The sequence below is a fragment of the Procambarus clarkii genome, chromosome 14, assembly GCF_040958095.1.
Source record: "Procambarus clarkii isolate CNS0578487 chromosome 14, FALCON_Pclarkii_2.0, whole genome shotgun sequence".
In the NCBI taxonomy this organism is placed as follows: Eukaryota; Metazoa; Arthropoda; class Malacostraca; order Decapoda; family Cambaridae; genus Procambarus; species Procambarus clarkii.
This window is the reverse complement of record NC_091163.1, coordinates 6,175,789-6,195,676: the sequence shown is the minus strand read 5'-3', so window position 1 is coordinate 6,195,676 and position 19,888 is coordinate 6,175,789. Positions and strand designations below refer to the sequence as shown.

Below are 19,888 nucleotides of genomic sequence, written 5' to 3'. Positions count from 1 at the left end.
TAGAAATAAATCATAATCTGGGCGCTTTCCCATGATAACTCGCTATTCACTCCCATCACCCAAGCTTACCAATTGGAGAAAGAAAACGGAAAGGCTGCGAGGCGGCGCAAGCGACCGCCATCACCGTCATAACAACAACCAGCCGCCGCCGTCGTGGGCTTGTTCTTTATAACCTTCACACAAACCACCCTCTATAAACGTATTACAGGGAAGGCAGGAGAAAGATTTATTTGGTTCATGCTAACGTCCAGTGTCTGATATCCTTCGAAATCGCACGAAATCTTAAGGCACACTATACGTTATAAAGAGGAAAAATATCTAACTTGCAGAGAATATTACACCTGCACTATGTTAAGGTAATGATTTTTATGCCCAGTTTCCATTACTTCGCGATACGTGCAGTTTACATGAAGGTATTTCCTCCCGATGACTTCACGAGTGGTAATGTTGGAAGATGGGGCGCATCAAGGGTCATAATTTGGCAAAGGTTGAAAGTTATTGAGGTCGTCTGTTTGTGTGAAGATAAAGCCAAAAATATACATATTACACAATTTAATAATAATTCATTGTGCTGGGGGGACAGGCAGCCAGAGTGTATTTATAAATGTTAGGCTTATATTGAGGTCTCCTTCCCCCCCCCCCCCCATCGGCCAAATTACTGACCCCAGCCAGGATGGAACCCCACAACAAACTGACTAACTTGTAAGTACCTTCTTACTGCTAGATGAACAGGGGCGATACGAAATGTACCCAACCATTTCTGTCCCGCCCGGGATTCAAACCCGGAAATCTCGTTTGTGAGTCTAGAACTAACCCGACTGTACTACTGGGACCATTTTATAAACCCTTATTTACCTTTCATAAACCATTTATTTCACCTTATTTGTCAGTGCTATATAGGCAGCCTGCTTCCTTAGGCTATTTCTTATATTTAAGATTTTTATATTTATTAAATTAATGTTGTTGCTTATTATTTTCTGTACTAGAAAACAATCATGTACAGTAGTTGAAATGTTTATGGATGTTACTGTATTGGACATAAAGGGTAAAATCCTTCCTCGTCCATCATTAGTGAAGTAGTTACCCCAGAGGATGGTGGTTCAATTTTGTTTTCAGTGAATAGTGGCAGCTGCATTAATGAGAATGTAGGTTCAAGTATATATATGACCAGAAACTAATTTTATTACATTCGATGCTTGATATTTTTATACAAATATTGTCAAAGAACAAAGTACTGTACAAGATAAAATTATTTAATGCTGATGTAGCCTAGATTTGAGGTAAATATTTTGAACTTTAAAATATTTTATGCATTCAATATTTGGATCTACAATTGCTTGTATGATAAAACATCAGTACAAGACTATCGTGTTATTCTTGGCAGCGAATCTATAATCATTGTTTTATTAATAATAATAATAATAATAATATTACATTTTATAGAAAGTGACACAAAAGATAATACTTTGGATATTGTAAAGTCATTAAGTACATTCTCAACATGATTACCCAAATGAATTTTTGGTTAGTCTTCACTTTGAGCCAATTTTGTTTGTGTATTTACAGCAGAAGTTTAAATTTGAGAAGATGGCTTCAAGGAAGTATTCAGCATTTATCGCCTGTCGGGACTTGGTAATGTGTCTACGTTAGTGCGGGAGGGGACTCATCACAGTAGTGCTCGACTGGTTCCTTGTCAGCTATGTGGATATACCCAGCCATCTCTGTTGCACATTGCATCAACTTTACACAAGAAAAGAAAAGGAAGAGATGGAAAGGTATAGTATTTGCATTTGCTAATGTTTATATTTTTGTGTTACAGTAGGCCTACCTGGAAAACTTTAAACACAAATTTGGGGATTTACTACTGCATTCATGTAATATGAACACAGTTTATTACTGAACCAAAATGCAATGTGACTGTAATGAATCTTTCCTTTCTGAGTGTTACTACAGTAGTCCTCTTTGCTTAACATGAATAATCGATTACTTCCTACAAGAATGTTTGGTACCAGCACTGTACAGTAGTTAGTTACTGAACAATATACACTACTAAACAAAACTCGGAAACGGTTGAGGGCGGCAGAGAGGCACTAAACTACAGGCCAGTGTGTCTAACTCTCATACTATACATGATGATGGAGGAGAGTGAGAAAGTGGCTAGTAGCACAGCTGAAGAGAAGGGACTTTGTAACACACCAACAAAGGTTCAAAAGGCAGTAAATCTTGCCTTACAAGATTAATAGAATTCTCTGTACAAATGATAAAAACTAGACTAGACTGAGAAGGGTGGCAGACTTCATATTTTTTAATTGTTAAAAAGCCTCTGACATAGTACTCTATAAGAGAGTAATGCATAATTTTGAGAAGCACACGTGTCACTGTCACCTTTAGGGGCTTCATCAGATGGTTTTGAGACAGTTTTTTTTGAGTCACGTCTTTGGATCTCCAGGATGTTTATTGCTGTGCGTGTATCGAGCCAAGTTTTAGTGGCTGGTTTGGGTTTCATGCTGGTTGTACGTACTGCTTAACAATGATGGACACTCCCTTTTAATGGTTAACATTTGAATTGATTTTACATTAAATTTTGTAAGGATGGGTAATAGGTACAAACATTTTTTAACAATGAGACACATTCATTAAACTTTAAGACTTATCTGTATAATACAAGGGTAAAAATTGTAGTTTGCAAATATTCTTTGATCTGTTTCAGAATGCTGTTCATGTGAATCCTAAGGGCATGAAGCAAAAAGCTCCTGTCATCAGTGTTTGGAAGAACATGACTGTCCAAGAGCTTGCTGATGCAATGGGAAAAGATCTAGGTTAGTATAAGTGCTTTTGCTTCCTTAGTTAGGTATTCCCATATAAGATATTGTACCTTGGGTACAATGCATGTGCTATGGTTCTAGCCTTCCATTTTCCAGTGATTTGAGAGTTGTGATTGGATATCACAGGTTGTGTCCAGTGGATTTCTAGATTGTACTCCTGGGTAAGATAACTAGGTTGGTTAAAGCAGCTGCTCCAAGTAGTTGAAGCAGACACAGCAAAGGAGGCCTTATAAAACAATGGGAGTTCATCAGCAGAGCCACTTGGTTCAGCCAGGGGCCTTAGAAGCCAGAACTACAAAGTGCAGTCTCGCATCATGAACACAGCCTGTTAAGCTATTGCTTGAGAAGATGGCTCAGCCAAAACAAACCCAAGGCTGAAAATGTCACATACCCAAGAATGAATGTACTCCTGACCTCCAAAACATATTAATGGATGCAACTGGAGTGCTTATCTGTGTTCCCCAACTAAAAAACAGCATTGAATATAAAGAAATGCCTTTTTCTGAGTGATCCTCTATGGTTTCTTGTAGCTAGTCACCCTGCATGCAAATGATTCATATCAGCCCCATGAGTCCTTAATTGCCTACCAGAGATCAGAGGCTAAACCTGGCCCCCCTCTCACAGAGGAGCAGGGAATAGGGTATTCTTACAATCACCCTCACCAAAGAAAAACATAGAACAAAGCAAAGCAAGAGAGAGAACTGCAGGGTTCACTGAGGAAAAAAAAAAGGGATTGGAGGGAGTTCTGGTTCTCTTTTCGGTTTTTAGTTGTAATTTTCTCACCATGTGGGGTTTGTTTTGTTATGCCTACCTTTGTGGGTACCTTGGGACTGGAGGGAGTTCTGCCTCTCTTTTCAGTTTTTAGTTGTAATTTTCTTACCATGTGGGGTTTGTTTTGTTATGCCTACCTTTCTGGGTGTCTAACCCCAGTCGATGGCAGATAAGAAAAATCCCCAACCACAGGGGGAAAATCCAGGCCCATTGCTCTTTGCAACTCTCTGAGTGGTGGGAAGTCAGGTTCTGGCTTGTGGTCCCCGCTAGGCTGAACTCCATAGATTAATACCCTGGTCTAATGCTCATATTAGACCAGGGTAAACATATTAGCTCGATAGCTCCAGGGAACCTCCGAGGCTCACCCAGAAAATGGCGTTTCATTACATTCAACGCTGTTTTTTTAATCCCTGTGATGTGATTCTCTGTTTTTAACATTACTATATTTTAATATTGAAAATTACTGTATATAATTACTGTATTGTTGTCTGGAGGTGCTGAATGGTGATTCCCCAAGATTGAGATGGCGCTCCATATATGTATCACATCAGTTGTAGGAATCTGTAATAGTCTACCAGGAACCAGAGCCAAAAACTGATTCCCCCCCCCCCTCCCTCCTCACAGAGGTGCAGGAAGCAGGGAATTGTTATGATCACCCTCATTAAGGAAAATCTCCAGAAAGTATGCAAAGCAAAACAGACAACTGCAAAAGAAAAAGAGTTTCTTTTCTCTTTGAACAGAGAATAGAAATGAAGTGGCAAATAATCCACACAGTAGTCGGTTTGAAATACCCTAGTTAGAGATAACCACTGCCAGGTGGCAACACTTCAGGAGCTGCTAGCTCTTCATGTCAACATTCTTCAGTCCTTTAGATTTTGTCCTGTGGGGAGCCCCCATTTACCTGTTTGTGATTCCATGATTTAGGGTTAACTTCGAGATGCATAAGCTTATGTCAGTCCTTCCTTAGGTGCTCACTTAGTGATACCAATACTCTGACAGAGTACATTCTCTGGTAGGATCAGGAGTTCATCCCGTATAGGCCGGCCTACTGTGTAGGGTGTCTCGCTGTAAGTAATGCAAGGTTCTTTGACTCTTCTGCAAGGCTCTGAAGTTAGGGATGTACTGAGGTCTTATTGATAAAGGGGGATGTACTAGTAATTACCTAAGTGTACCTAAGTGTTCATGTGCTTGTCCATACAATACACTCATGCCCTACATTGCCATGTTTATGCTTGAGTCTGCATTCGGTATCAGTACTTTCTGTGAGCAGCCCTAGTGCCTGGGTGTCCTTTAATAAGGAATGTTCATTAACATTGCTACATATCGATGGGCATTCTTTCTATCTCTGCAATTGCTTCCTTCTACCCTAAGGCCTGTGATGTTTGTGTTCATTGGGTCTCATTTATAGAAAACCTCCTTCTAGACAAGAGGCTTTCCAGGTAGCAACTGCTTGATGGGAGCAATTCCCCAATATTCATTGTTTGCAGCTTGGTGTTATGCTGATGCTCTGGAGTTGGCCCCATTTAGTGTTTAGGGATTTGGCATTGGAGCTGCATGTGAACTTCACCTGTTCAAAGTTTGCGAATCCTCCTCACCCAGTTCCATCTGGTATGGTTCACCAGGCCTCTCTTTTTTTCCACTCTCACCCTGCTCTGGGCTCTAAAACATCTAAGGGTTTCATTTTCATAGTCTTGGCTAGGTTTAACTGGGTGTAGCTCAGCCTCCACCAGGTTTTGCCCTTTCCATGTCAACAGCAATGACAGTTGAGTCTACCCTTCCCACCATGGATTCGGAGCCTTCTATTTCTCTATCTTGAAGTTATCTTGAGATGATTTTGGGGCTTAGCGTCCCCGCGGCCCAGTCCTCGACCAGGCCTCCTTTTTGTTACTTACCCCCCAGGAAGCAGCCCGTAGCAGCTGTCTAACTTCCAGGTACCTATTTAATGCTAGGTAACAGGGGCATCAGGGTGAAAGAAACATTTTGCCCATTTGTCTCCGCTTCCACTGGGGATCAAACCCTGAACCTCAGGACTATGAATCCAAAGCGCTGTCCACCCAGCTGTATTTCTTATTTTCTGTATTTAATGAGCTACAGGGAGCTACTGTTTGACCCTCTCCAGAAAAATTGCAGTGAATTTAATGAGATGTTTCTTTCTGGTTGGGCTTCTTTGGCTCCCTGTTACTCCTTTGGCCTAAAATGTGCATCAGTTTGTTGTCCTAGGCTTTGGACTGCAAAATGTTGACATGAAGAGCTGGTAACTCCCAGAGTGCTGCAACCTGGAGGTACAGTAGGTAACTGTAATTATGGGGGTTCAAAGTGAATACTGTGTAGATAGTTTGCAGAGTCCTATGCTGCTTTGTTTCCTTTCACTGTGAACCTTGCGGGTGTCTGTTTTGCTTCTCTTAATTTCTTGATGTTTCCTTGGTGAGGGTGATCGCCACAATTTCCCCTGCTCCCTGTCCACTGAGAAGGGACCAGGATCTCAGTGGTCGGCAGTTACAGACTCCTGGGACTGATGTAGCTTGTGTGGAGGTATCTCAGTGCAACTAGTTACAGGGAGCCACTGAGGCCCAACCAGAAAGAGGCTTTTCATTACAATTGATGATGGTTTTTCTTTACAGATACATTATATGAAATATTTATTTATGTGGAGGATAGTGAAGAATATGACAGCCCTACAGTAGCAATAGACAATCTGAAGGTCATACAAGATGCTGTTAAAAAAGCTGGTCTGCGTTTCAAAATTGATAGTGCTCCAGACAAGAAAGAAAAGTCAAGGGAAGTCAAAGATGCCTTCAGAAGGTATGATTTGAACAACCAATCCTTCTGAAATGATAGTACTGTACTTTCAGTAAGTATTTGGTCGAGATCACCAATATGTAGTGATGGACCACCAAGAAGTTGACTTTTTGTATCTTTCATTTTGTAGAGCCCAGATAAAAAAAAAAGGCTAAAATCAAACTTAAACATTCCTAAGGAATAGTATGTCACATATATATACTTTATTAGGCCTAGGATTGCTAGGAGAGGTTAGGTTCTATATTTGTGTTGCAGTTAAAAAAAAGTTTTCCATTTGGTCAAATTCAGTAATATAAACATCAACTTTCTTGTGGTCCATCACTACATATTGATACTTTCGAGAAATTAGCTACTATAAGAACTATCATTTTATGAGGATGGGCTGAATTTGAGTTGCTAGTGATTTTAAATAAGAATAATTTTAAAATTGCCTACCATCATTAATACATTTTCTGTACTGGCTCCCTCAGTAACTTTCCAGAGCTTACAGCACTGACAGAACAGGCTCCTGTAACTTTCTCTACCTCCCAGAAGCTTGGACCAGCATTTGTTCCCTTCAAAGACTTAGTCCAGCATAAGGAGTCTGTTTTACAATTTACGAGCATGTTCGGCATGCACTACCTTGTCTTGCTTTCGCCAGGTGGCTCAGTAGTGTTATAGGTGTGCTTGTGGTACCAGAGCCATGCACCAGGTGGTTCAGTAGTGTTATAGGTGTGCTTGTGGTACCAGAGAAATGCACCAGGTGGCTCAGTAGTGTTATAGGTGTGCTTGTGGTACCAGAGAAATGCACCAGGTGGCTCAGTAGTGTTATAGGTGTGCTTGTGGTACCAGAGCCATGCACCAGGTGGCTCAGTAGTGTTATAGGTGTGCTTGTGGTACCAGAGCCATGCACCAGGTGGCTCAGTAGTGTTATAGGTGTGCTTGTGGTACCAGAATCATGCACCAGTTAGCTACTGAAGCTGCCCATAAAATGGTATTTCTGGCTGGCCTGAAAATGGCACTTCATTTCATTCAGAGCTTGATTTTCCCATATTCAGTATTATTCCTTAATGGATACGCAAGCGTTTTCACTATATTTATGTCCCGTGACAAAATACCAAACGTTCAAGACACTAAATTTAAAACATTTTGCAGGCCTCCGCCACTTGAGAGTGAACTTATTCGTAGACCTCCTGTCGTAACCATAATGGGACATGTTGATCATGGCAAGACAACTCTGCTTGATGCCCTGAGACATTCTGCCATTGTCGACACCGAGTTTGGTGGAATCACACAGCATATTGGAGCATTTTCAGGTAAGCTGGAAACTTCAATCTAAATTTTGCATGATACATTCTGTATTTGCATTCACCTTAAAAAAATATTTGTTGGCGATTGAGAAGTTTCATGACTTTTTCAGGTGAGTTTGGTGATATTATAATGAAATAAATTTTATTTTCAGATGTGTTTGTAATTTTTATTCCATTTCTTACTAAATTGGTTAGAATAAAATCAAAGGCCTCACCTGATTAAGGTTAATAATAACTTGCTGCAATATTTAGATACATAATCCCATATAATGTATTCCTTCCCCCACTTCCTCTCCCTCCCATTTCCCCCTCCTCTTCCCCCTCTCCTTCCCCCTCCCCCTCCCCTTCCCCCTCCCCTTCCCCCTCCCCTTCCCCCTCCCCTTCCCTTCCCCCTCTCCTTCCCCCTCTCCTTCCCCCTCCCCTTCCCCCTCCCCTTCCCCCTCCCCTTCCCCCCTCCCCTTCCCCCCTCCCCTTCCCCCTCCCCTTCCCCCCTCCCCTTCTCCCTCCCCTTCCCCCCTCCCCTTCCCCCCTCCCCTTCCCCCCTCCCCTTCCCCCCTCCCCTTCCCCCCTCCCCTTCCCCCCTCCCCTTCCCCCTCCCCTTCCCCCCTCCCCTTCCCCCCTCCCCTTCCCCCCTCCCCTTCCCCCCTCCCCTTCCCCCCTCCCCTTCCCCCCTCCCCTTCCCCCCTCCCCTTCCCCCCTTCCCTTTCCCCCTTCCTCCTCCCTTTTCCCCCTCCCCTTCCTCCTCCCTTTTCCCCCTCCCCTTCCTCCTCCCCTTTCCCCCTTCCCCTTTCCCCCTCCCCTTTCCCCCTCCCCTTTCCCCCTCCCCTTTCCCCCTCCCCTTCCCCCTTCCCTTCCCCCTCCCCTTCTCCCTCCCCTTTTCCCTCCCCTTCTCCCTCCCTCTTCCCCCTCCCCAAAAAACATCAGCATTGAATGTAATGAAATGCCAATTTCTGGGTAAGCCCTGATGGCTCCCTGAAGTTATTATCTCTGATTGTGTGTCATATTTCTTGATCCCATCAGTCCGAAGTTCTATTGGCTACTGGGGACCACGAGCCAGAACCTGGCTTCTCCACACAGAGGTTTAGTGTGGCACTTATGATAAAATTTGTAGAAATTTCTGGGGGGAGCCCCTACGGCTCCCCGGAGCTATCCATGGCTGATATGGATACCCCTAACTATTTTGCATCAGTCGATGTGGGTGGAGTTCTAGGCCTACCGGGGACCACGAGCCAGAACCTGGCCCCCTCAGAGAGGCACAGGTAGCAATGGCCCATAGAAATGCTCATGTGATTTGGAGCATTCTATATCTGCCATCGACCGGGACAGGCACCCAGAAAGGTAAGCGCCACAAAACAAACCCCTATTCTGGTTAACAACAAAAATCGACAAACGAGTGGACAGAACTCCCTCAGGAAAACGAACTAACAAGCATGACGTCACATGAGTCGCGCCGCATGTCTGCGCAGCTCCCCCCTCCCCGGGAGGGGGAAGGGGGAGCCCCAGAACCCTGCGCCGGCAATCCCCGCCCCAGTTTCTCGGCTGATGGGATCATGCACGGTCGTGTGGCTCCAGCTCCAGTCTTGTCTTAGTGCTGTGACTTGTTTGCAGTGCTGCTCTTATGGTGGTCGTGTGAGCTGGGAGTAGTATTCTCAGGTACTCGGGCTGCATGTACTTAGGGTCACCTTCCCTGAGTGCCCTGTAAGTACCACCCTTGGGGCTTGGGGTTGCCTTCCACAAGTCACCTTGGGTCTACCTCTGTTGGCTTTTCGCTGCTTGGCGTTTGGCCGCCCCGAGGGTTTGGGGGTTTTACTCCCTTGTTTACCTTGGGGTAAGTGGTAGTTATAGCACTGGTGGGGTGCAGGGTACTGCGTAGCTAGTTTTCACCTATGACAGCGGCCGGCTCTGTTCTCTCTGGGTACGTTGTCCACTTGTGTGGTTTTTCTTTTATATTTGTTTTTGCCTGGTAGGGGGGTCTGCCTTGTGTTCCTCCCCTTATATTAGGTTCGTTTGTGTGGTTACCTTGAGGAGCTTCCGGGGCTTAGCGTACCCGCGGCCCGGTCGTCGACCAGGCCTCCTGGTTACTGGACTGATCAACCAGGCTGTTGGACGCGGCTGCTCGCAGCCTGACGTATGAGTCACAGCCTGGTTGATCAGGTATGCAGCTATACTGCATTTACTTGATCATCTACAGTTCAAAGAAGAATCTACTGAATTGTTACAACACAAAATGCATAAGGGAACTAATTACAGACAGTTGGATGTCCAAGTCAGATTTAACTGGTACAATAAATTCGCAGTCTCCGTGGTGTAGTGGTAAGACACTCGCCTGGCGTTCCGCGAGCGCTATGTCATGGGTTCGTATCCTGGCCGGGGAGGATTTACTGGGTGCAATTCCTTAACTGTAGCCTCTGTTTAACGCAACAGTAAAATGTGTACTTGGATGAAAAAACGATTCTTCGCGGCGGGGGATCGTATTCCAGGGACCATAGGATTAAGGACTTGCCCGAAACGCTACGCGTACTAGTGGCTGTACAAGAATGTAACAACTCTTGTATATATATATATAAAAAAAAAAAAAAAAAAAAAAAAATAAACCTCTAGTTGAATTTATTCTGTATTTTCTTCAGTAAAACTTGATTCGGGCGAAGAGGTAACCTTCCTCGACACTCCTGGGCATGCTGCCTTCAGGGAGATGCGTGCGCGGGGAGCATCGGTGACTGATGTGGTGGTGTTGGTGGTGGCTGCTGATGATGGGGTCATGGAACAAACGAAGGAATCCATTCAACATGCTGTAGAAGCCAATGGTAATTTAGAATTAAGTATTAATATCATAATCAAGTTGGAATTACAAATTGCATCTTGACCCTTTACTCTATGAATTAAACTTAATTATTATTAAATTATTATTCTTTTTAGTGTATTTGTGCTGGTTGGCTGGCCTTGGTTATTTGTGGATGCACTGCTCATTGGGCCCAGTCCCTTGCTGTCAAGAATGTGGCGCAGTTAGTACTCCTTATCTTCTAGTGCATTGTTTTGCTTTCCCATAGTTGGGGACAGGAAGCCTGTTTAGGCTTATTGAGGTTTCCCTAGACCAGCTTATGACCTTCATCAGGATGCAACCCACAACAGTTGCCAAAATCTCAAGTCTCTATTTAGTATTAGGTGAACAGAAGCAACAAGTAAAAGGAAATGGTACCCAGATATCTCTGTCTTGACACGGGAAAAGGACCAAGTACAGTACCATTCAGTTGTCACCCAACTGTGCTGGCTGCTATGCTATCTGTTCTTGACATTTTTTTGGGGGGAGGGGGGACTGGCCCCTGCCTGATGGAATCTACCCATTGATAACAATGGGTAGATTCTGTGTTTCTAATCGGTTTTCTTCTGATATGGTATAAAACAGTCAGTATTTCCTGTGCATTTCTGTGTTTCATTCTCCATTTTGGTTACAGATTTTCATTTTTAGTTCAGCCCTGAGTGTATCTCTTGCAGAAAGCCCTCATTCCTTTGTAAAATCTTTCATTTGATTTTTGAGAGTCCTTATATTTATTCATTGCTTTGCTTATTTTATCCAATTCTGTTATGTTGTCAAACATTTTGATACAGTGGTGTATGCTTTAAGATTTCATGAAATATTAAATAGAAATATGTTATAAGAGGCATTTCCATAGATTGCAGAAATGTTATTGAACAACTATCTATTGGAGTTGTTGTTGACCAATCCACACACTAGAAAATGAAAGGACGACGACGTTTCGGGCCATCCTGGACCATTCTCAAGTCGATTGTGATCGACTTGAGAATGGTCCAGGACGGACCGAAACGTCGTCGTCCCTTCATTTTCTAGTGTGTGGATTGGTCAACATACTTCAGCCACGTTACTGTGACTCTTCGCCTGCATATTGAAATTTTTTTTAAATAATGAATATGCTGATTAAGCAAGTTTTAAAAAAAAATATTCATATCTTTAGCAAATTCAAGAGTTACTAAAATACCTTTTTTTAGCAGTTTCCTTCCACCACTCTTTAACGTCCCATTGTGTCCAAAGAAGAGGGTTGTGGACAGTCAAACAGAACAGCAAACTGTCACTGTCATTATAGGGAACTTCTTAACTGTCTCTGCAGAGTCATTACGGTATCAGGGAGTCATTGGAGAACTTTCTATCTAATACTGAATGATTTGCAGGAGTTCATTCATAAAGTCACAGCCCTTCCAAACATTACAAGTGACTGACAAGGGAGGCCTGTACATTACTTCCAAGTTGGCCTGCTTGGCTTCTGTCATGAACTTCTTATGGTCCCTCACCCTAGCCACCTGACATGCTTCCTGACTCATCCAATGTACAGTCAGTTGGCAATGACTGAATTTTTATTTAAGTTCTTGTGTCCTACCTGTTGACTACCTTTTGAAGATTATGAGGGTTAAAGTCACTGTGGCCCAGTCACTGACCAGGCCTCATGGTTGCTGGTCTGATCCACCAGGCTTACCATGAGGTTACCTTACCTTGAGGTGATTCCGGGGCTCAGCGACCCCGTAGCCCGATCATCAACCAGGCCTCCTCGTTCCTGGATCATCAACCTGTTCGATCATCAACCAGGCTGTTGGACGCGGCTGCTCGCAGCCTGACGTGTGAGTCACAGCCTGATTGATCAAATATCCTTTGGAGATGTTTGTCAAGTTCTCTCTTGAACACTGTGAGGGGTCGGCCAGTTAGGCCCCTTATGTGTAGAGGAAGCGTGTTGAACAGTCTCGGGCCTCTGATGTTGATAGAGTTCTCTCTCAGAGTACCTGTTGCACCTCTGCTCTTCAATGGGGGTATTCTGTACATCCTGTCATGCCTCCTGGTCTCATGTGCTGTTATTTCTGTGTGCAGGTTTGGGACCAGCCTCTCTACTATTTTCCATGTGTAAATTATTATGTATCTCTCCCGCCTGCACTCAAGAGAATACAGGTTTAGGCTCTTTAGTCAATCCCAATAGTTTAGATGTTTTACTGAGTGGATTCTAGCAGTAAAGGATCTCTGAATCCTTTACTTTTAGCACCAGAAAAGATCCTTTAGGATCTCTGGATCTTGGCGTAAAGGATCAAACAGTAAAGGCCGTTTGATGTCGCTGCTCGCAGCCTGACATGCGAGTTTCAGCATGGTTGATCAAGTATCCTTTGAAGGTGCTTGTCAAGTTCTCTCTTAAACACTGCAAGAGGTCGGCCAGTTATGTCCTGTATGTGTGGGAAAGAATGTGGAAAATTCTTGGGCCTTTGACGTTGATAGAGTTCTCTTACAACACGCCTATTGCACCTCTGCTCTTCATTGGGGCTATTTTACACATCCTGCCATGCCTTCTGGTCTCATATGGTCTTCTGTGTGCAGATTTGGAACCAGTCCATCTAATGCAGATGATGAGCCACAATAACGTGGCTGAAGAAATGATGACCAAATCACAACTCAGAAGATGGAGAAGTGACGCTGTTTCGGTCTGTCCTGGACTATCATCAAGTCGTGTGACTTGATAATGTCTTTGTGGCTGTCTTTTTTCCCAATTTTTGTTGCACTGTTGCTTCAGAATGCAGAGGCATAATTCAATTCTCAGCCTTTTACTGCACTTGAAGACATAGAAATTGGAGTCTGTTCCTCAAGTTCCCTTGGATAATTTTATTCTCACATTCCATTCCTTTTCAGTCCTATTGCTTTGTGATGATGAGACCCTGAGGGTACTTTTGCATGCTCATAATATTTTCTTATATGCTCATGCCTTTAAGCTAATTTCTGGTACCTCTGGTTCTTGTCAAGTTTTATCCTTGAATACACGTGGTTGCATTTGAGGCTCTGCATCGCAGTCTACTAGTGGAGGTGTGATAGCTTTTTCTGCCTTACCCAGTCCTCTTTTTAACATAAAGGCTCCGCACCCTTGGAGGAAGACACTTTAGGGTTGAACTTTCAAGTCATTTTGTTTGCCATTTTTTTCAAAAGACCAAATAACACGGTAGTGGGTAGAAGATTTTATGTATTTTCAAGGGCTTAGGCAATGGATTCTTGAGCTTCCCAAATGGTTTTTAGGAGTCTAGCTAGGAAGTGGTCTCATTGTTCACCGAGGGGTTCTGTCAGTCTAAGGCAACCATCATCCTTCAAATCTGTTCACATGTCTAGAAGATGATAGCCAAGATGCTAATCTGTGAGAGTTGCTCATTGTTGGTTCAGTCATAAGGACTTCTTTGTTTGCCTCCAAAATACATAATGACATGTTCCGATCCATCCGGAGTTAATTTGCTATCTGAGGTGTTCACTGCTAAATGAGTCATCATTTAGGAAATCTTCCCTCTGGGTTGTACTTTGGCCTCAGAACTTCCATCAAGAACTTTAGATCAAAGGAATCTATATAAAGGTATTTGACTACTTCAATTATTTTCTCATTTGATTTCCAAATGGTAATGACTAATGTTTGCAACTACAGTATATAGCCTTCTTTTTTGGCAATGTCATGCAAGATCTGGACACATGGCATCTAGAAAACAAATCACACATTCACAGAGTACTATCTACCCATGTTATTCCTCCCTTTGAACAGGTTTGCCTCCCACTAAGTTGCCCTTATATGGGATTCTTGTAGACATTTTCATTTTCTACTTTTCACTGTCATTTTCTGTTTTCTTGGATGGAGTGCTTAGCAGGTTACATTTTTTATAGTCACCACTCTACAGCTCAAGATGAGTCTTCCATTATTTTTTCTTCTTTTCCATATTACTGTAGCAAAAAGGGGGATACATCAGAAATAAAGTATTGAGTATGAAAGGTTCCTCTCTGATCAGATTCTTGTAGTGCTACCACTCCTACCTTGCTGCCCATATTCTCCAGGTGCTCAGAGGCTGTTCTTTTGAGTCAGGTTGTATGTGACATAGTTGGGGTGTGAGGAGCATAAGGTGTGGATGATACTTGCTGCCTGGTGGTGGTTGAAAGTGGTAGTCTGGCAGATCAAATGTTAGTTATCCAGAGACCTGCTTTGATGGCTTCTTGTGGTTTCATAGGAAGATTTAGAAAGGCTTTTAGTTTATGAATGAACTTGGTCATTCTTTGCTCGATTGAATGTTGTTAACTGACTCCCTAGTAGAGTCCACAGAAAAGTTCTCTGAGGCTCTGATGCTAGTTAAATCTTGCCTGACTATAATCCTATCCTCTGGATACAGCAGGATTTTACCTTAGGGAGTGGGAGAAGGATTTGTTCAGAAATGCACATCTTGTATACTATGCTGTACTCGGTGCCTTACTTTTCCTTTTCAGTAACAATTGTTGTGGCCATCAACAAAATTGACGCACCTGGAGCTGATGTCGTAAGTTTTAAATTATTTATATTATTATCATCGTTATTAGATTAATATTAAAAAATACAGAACTTTTGTATTTTAACATCACAATGACTTGATAATGGTTCAGGATGGACCGAAATGTTGCTGCTTCTCCTTCTTCTGAGTTGTGGCTTGGTCATCAATACTCACATTATAAAATAATACATTTTAGTGCAAAATTGTGCTTTTTTTTTTTTAAATAATTTTCTGGGCATGCCCTCAGTATTTTCCCGGTGCGTCGGCTTTGCTTTGGTACCATAGAGATATCTACAAAACTCATAGAGGAAGAGAAGCATGTAAACCTGAGATCAAGTTAAAACCAAGCAAAACCATACTGAAAGCACAAGCAGTGTTATTGTACTAAACAAAACCATTACCACATGTACTTCTCTCTAATATACAACTATATACACACCTATTAAATATAGTATATACAGCACAGATAACACCGTATGTGTCACTTTCACACAGGACACTACAAAAGAACTTCTGCAATCATCTATCATGTGGAGTCCTTCTTCATATAACACTCGAGGTTCCTTCCCTGGACCTTTCTTCCAAGATACTAGTGCCGGCGAGTCCACTTTTCTCAGCAATTCATGGGCCAGTCCTCCACAATATCATCACAGTGTCAAAACACTACTTGGAAACTCCAGCAAAATGCTGGCTGGCTTCCTCTAAAGGCTTCACCTCTAACAACCCTTAACTTGGAGAACAGTTGGACACTAATTCCCTCTATTAACACAACTGGTCCATTCTGGGATATGTTGTTCCAACTACCAATTGCTTGCTGGCTACCACAGACAATTCACTGTCTCCAACGATCAGGCCCTACGTGGTTTCCAATGAAACAAGTCTTACCAGGGTAACCAAAGCAAACCACAAAGAGACCACTAAAAGAGAGCTGGTGGCACAAAAGCAGTGGCATAAAGCTCCCACTTGACACAACACACAATGCACTCCCGGCAGAAACACCCAAGCATCCACCACCAGAGAGCTCACTGGAAGTCAACCGACACATTCCCAGCCAGAAAAAGAGGAGCCGGCAACAGTCTAACGAAGTGCCGGCAAGGGCCAAAAGAACAAAAGCCCCAGCACCAAGGTGCTCAAAAAGCACCCACACCTGGCAGCCAGAAGCCAGAAAATGCAAAAGAATACTTGCCAAAACAAACCAGAACCAAAGGGGCCACCGGAAATGAAGTGGGCGAAAGAAAAAGAACCCAGTCAAGGAACCAGGCAAGCTCGGGCAACACAGAAGCAGGCCCGAGGTAAAACTGTGTGCAAGAAAGCAGGCAAAATGGGGTCGAAGAGAAAATGATCCTAAATGCATGCCGGAGTAGCTCTGCCAACACCGCAAGAAGAGAGGAGGTGACATTAATGGCAAAAGATGCTGAGCAAGGAAAAGCCAAGAAAGGGTAGAACAACCTATCAGAAACCGAGAAACAACGACAAAAGGACAAATGTCAGAAGGCACGCCAAGCCATGACAAATTGTCACTTGGTTTGGGTTTTCTGTCCCAGCATCTTGTCTTTGAGTGTCTTTTTGCTCTTTTCACTATTAAGTCCTGTTTTCCTTCTGCTCTGGTGTTAGCTCCACGGAGCCACCACTGACCCCCTCCTGAAAACCTGTGTTGAATGTAATGAAACCAAGCATTGATTGTAATTAAACACCTCTTTCTGGAGGAACCTCGGTGGCTCTCTGATTCCCCTCTCCCTCCAAGTTTGTTGGTTCATTGTTGGGTTGTTCATCATCTCCAGAACAATCATAAATACTCATACTCTGCCTAAGTAAAACAGAAACAAGTAAAACTTAGTGGGCTAGCCAGAGGCTTAGTACCCGCACAAAAATATTCCTGGAAAAAAAAAAAAAAAAAAAAAAAAAAAAAAACAGAACTGATATGGGAAGCTTTCTGGGGTTAGGCCACCTGGTGGCTTCCGTATTAATAAGTTAAGTACTGATTGTTATAAACAATCAGTACTTAACAAGTTTCTAACAACAGTCGTTTGAATGAATCCCTTGTTCTGAATGAATAGGTTGCAGAGTTGTTTAGTGGTTTTGAGGCTTCATATATCATGAACCTTTCAGTTATTTATAAAGCTTCAATGACTTTTTGGAGACTTGTTCCAGTGGGGTGGCAAATTGTCAGTCGCTCCCTGCATGTTTGCGCAGGGGTCAGGTTCTGGTTTTCTCGGCGGTGCATTCTAGCACGCGCTAGTTTCACAAATTTTCAATAGCTTGTTCACGTTGTTGGGGGAGTTCCTTTGGCAGTTTTAAAAAAGGCAACTGATGGTTCTTGGTATAGAATTATCAGTTGCCTTTTTATGCTGTTCCTTTTCCAAATTGTGAGTCACTTGTAGCGGTGCTTGTTACCTAGACTGGAATCTGTGGGACTTCCTTTACCTCTTTTTCTCCTGTCTAGTTCCTTTTCTCTGTGCTGGTCTGACTGGAGGTCTTTGTGGGCTGCAATGTTCTATTGGCTCCTCTCTGGCCAGTTCAACCCTGGATACCAGCCCTTCTCAGATATTAGTACTGTTGACTTTGGGCAAACTATCACTGCCTTACACTACACAGGGAAATCACATTATTTTACCACCGCCTTGATTATATATTTTTCTCTTATGAATCAAAGTACATGTATTAATTTGCTTCGCCGACACTTTCTATTCAGTTTGATTTGGTTTTGGATTGATGATGGATCTCTCTTCTTCCTTCAACTCTGTGAGCACAACATATTCTAGTCTTAGTGTTCAGTAAGCCTGCACGAGTCCATAGGCTTGGTAGTTTTGTGGATATTTCTGTGATACCAGAATCAATACATCAGGAAATTACTTAGGAACAGCTCAGAAAAGAAGTTTCATTATTTTCAATGCTCTATCTTGTGCATGATTTCCAGGTGCGGACTCGAGAAATGTTGCTTCAGAATGGGTTACAGCTGGAAGAAGATGGGGGAGAAATCCAGGCTGTAGCAATTTCTGCTCTCAAAGGCCAGAACCTAAATTTACTTGTGGAAGCAATAGCTACTCAAGCAGAGCTTCTAAATTTGCGAGCTGACCCTCGTGGGCTGGTAGAAGCTGTCGTTGTGGAGTCACGAATTGATCCAGGAAGAGGAAAGGTCAGTGAATAATTTTGACAAATTAATTATCTCTTGTACACTACAGAAGCATTATGTCTGTTTGTAAAGCATAATGATTTGAAGTCACTGACTCTGTTGTTATTGCCCATGACTTGTGTTGGGACGGTTAGTTTAGTCTATTTATTATGCACTTCACATGTCAAGAGAGGACACTTCAAAACCTATTCTTAATTTTCTGGGAATAGTGTAGTTTTAGACTAAAGTTCATTTAATACAAGAAAAACATCCACTAAGAACAATGCATTTTTACGTGAGCAGGTAACAAAGTTGAAGATCTCTACCTAAGAGTGCTTAAGAATTAGTATTATTATGTATGATAATTTTATTATATTGTGTGTGTAAATCACGAAAATTAACACGTGATGAAAAATGTGAGTGTCAGACCACGAAGGAAGAATTGAAACAGGAATTTCCTTAAGTACTTTCGTATTTAATAATACATCTTCAGAAGGAATTTTATTATATTATTTAAACTCATTAATTCAGATCATATGGAGATATCCTGAGTCCAAATCATAAGGAGATTCGAATTAGCCACATTTTTTATGACGCGTGTAAAAACTGAATAAATTACCAATTTCTTGTACTACTGTACATACAACCTGCTTAATTCATATTTCCAATCTTCATTGAAGTAAATAAAGTAGAATGACATTAACAGAAATTTCAAATGAGCATTTGGGAGTTAATAGCCATCTTGATCCTTGAAGGACTTGATCCTTGAATTGTTTACATTAACCTAATTTAATCCTAAAATTACTGCACAAGTTCTTGTATTGCATATACAGGTACAGTATTTCTCTTTTCTTAATATTAGAATCTGTTTCTGTGCCTACACTAAATTCTCTCACAACTCTAACATTGGCATGGCCATTTTAATAAAGTTCAATGACTAAGCTTATCCTACGTGACAAGAGTAACTTCCTACCTCTTAACTCCCCCATGTTCATTGCTGCTGATATCAGATATGTTTTTTGGATTTAAATGATCTAAGTCTGCATTAAAGGAAAAAGTTGGGAAGGAAAATTTTTCAGTTTTAGACTACCACTTTGTTATGCTATGTCGGGGTAGAAACACATGGGTGGGGGAACTTGACTGGGTTGGGATGGGTACACTCGAGGCACAATAAGTAGGCCACCAGCTAACAAAAAATTGCTTATTTTAGCATGGGATACACTATACAGCCTGTATTTAATAATTATTTTCTGGAGGAGCCCCCCCTTGGTGTCTCCCTGAAGGTATCTTGCTGAGATTGTTCCATACCAAAAGGTCACATCAATCACAAAAGTTCTGTTTGGGTTACAGGGGACCAGATCCAGAACCTGACCCCCTCAGAGAGGCATAGGGAGTGAGTGACAATTTGCCATCCCACAAGCAAAGCATCCAGAAAGTCGGCGAACCTTTTCAGATGACTGGAGGGTTCACAGAAAATGAAGACTCAAAACAGCTAAATATCTCCACAAATGATTCATGCAGAACAAGGGAATCACTCAAACTAGCTTGATACTCATAAATTTGGGCAATCAGTTATGGACTGGTTCCCAGTCAATCTCTCACAGGTTTTGCCACAGAGCAAGAGTGTGTGTATCATGTGTGCAGTGTTTTTGCATGTACAACATACAAATACAAACATTTATTCAGGTAAAGTACATACATACAAGGTGAAATACAAAATTTGATGGATTTATAGATAGAGCTAGTACATACAATGCCTAAAGCCACTATTACGCAAA

General features: G+C 42.3%; 1 protein-coding gene across 3 annotated transcripts in view; it reads left to right on the top strand.

The window, feature by feature from the left end:
- The first annotated feature begins 99 nt into the window (after positions 1 to 99).
- Positions 100 to 19,888, top strand: part of mIF2 (mitochondrial translation initiation factor 2) — a 32,338-nt gene continuing 12,549 nt past the window's right edge. Inside the window, exons 1-8 of one of the 3 annotated variants that reach the window (XM_045765415.2) lie at positions 100 to 356; positions 1,570 to 1,775; positions 2,711 to 2,819; positions 6,218 to 6,398; positions 7,530 to 7,690; positions 10,312 to 10,488; positions 14,958 to 15,007; positions 17,916 to 18,134. In XM_045765415.2, the coding sequence (XP_045621371.2) occupies positions 2,738 to 2,819; positions 6,218 to 6,398; positions 7,530 to 7,690; positions 10,312 to 10,488; positions 14,958 to 15,007; positions 17,916 to 18,134 (870 nt within the window). In that variant the 5' untranslated portion in view covers positions 100 to 356; positions 1,570 to 1,775; positions 2,711 to 2,737. Of the gene's footprint in view, positions 357 to 1,566; positions 1,776 to 2,710; positions 2,820 to 6,217; positions 6,448 to 7,529; positions 7,691 to 10,311; positions 10,489 to 14,957; positions 15,008 to 17,915; positions 18,135 to 19,888 lie in introns of those variants that run through there. The other 2 variants (XM_045765407.2, XM_069324276.1) reach the window with 2 other exon arrangements.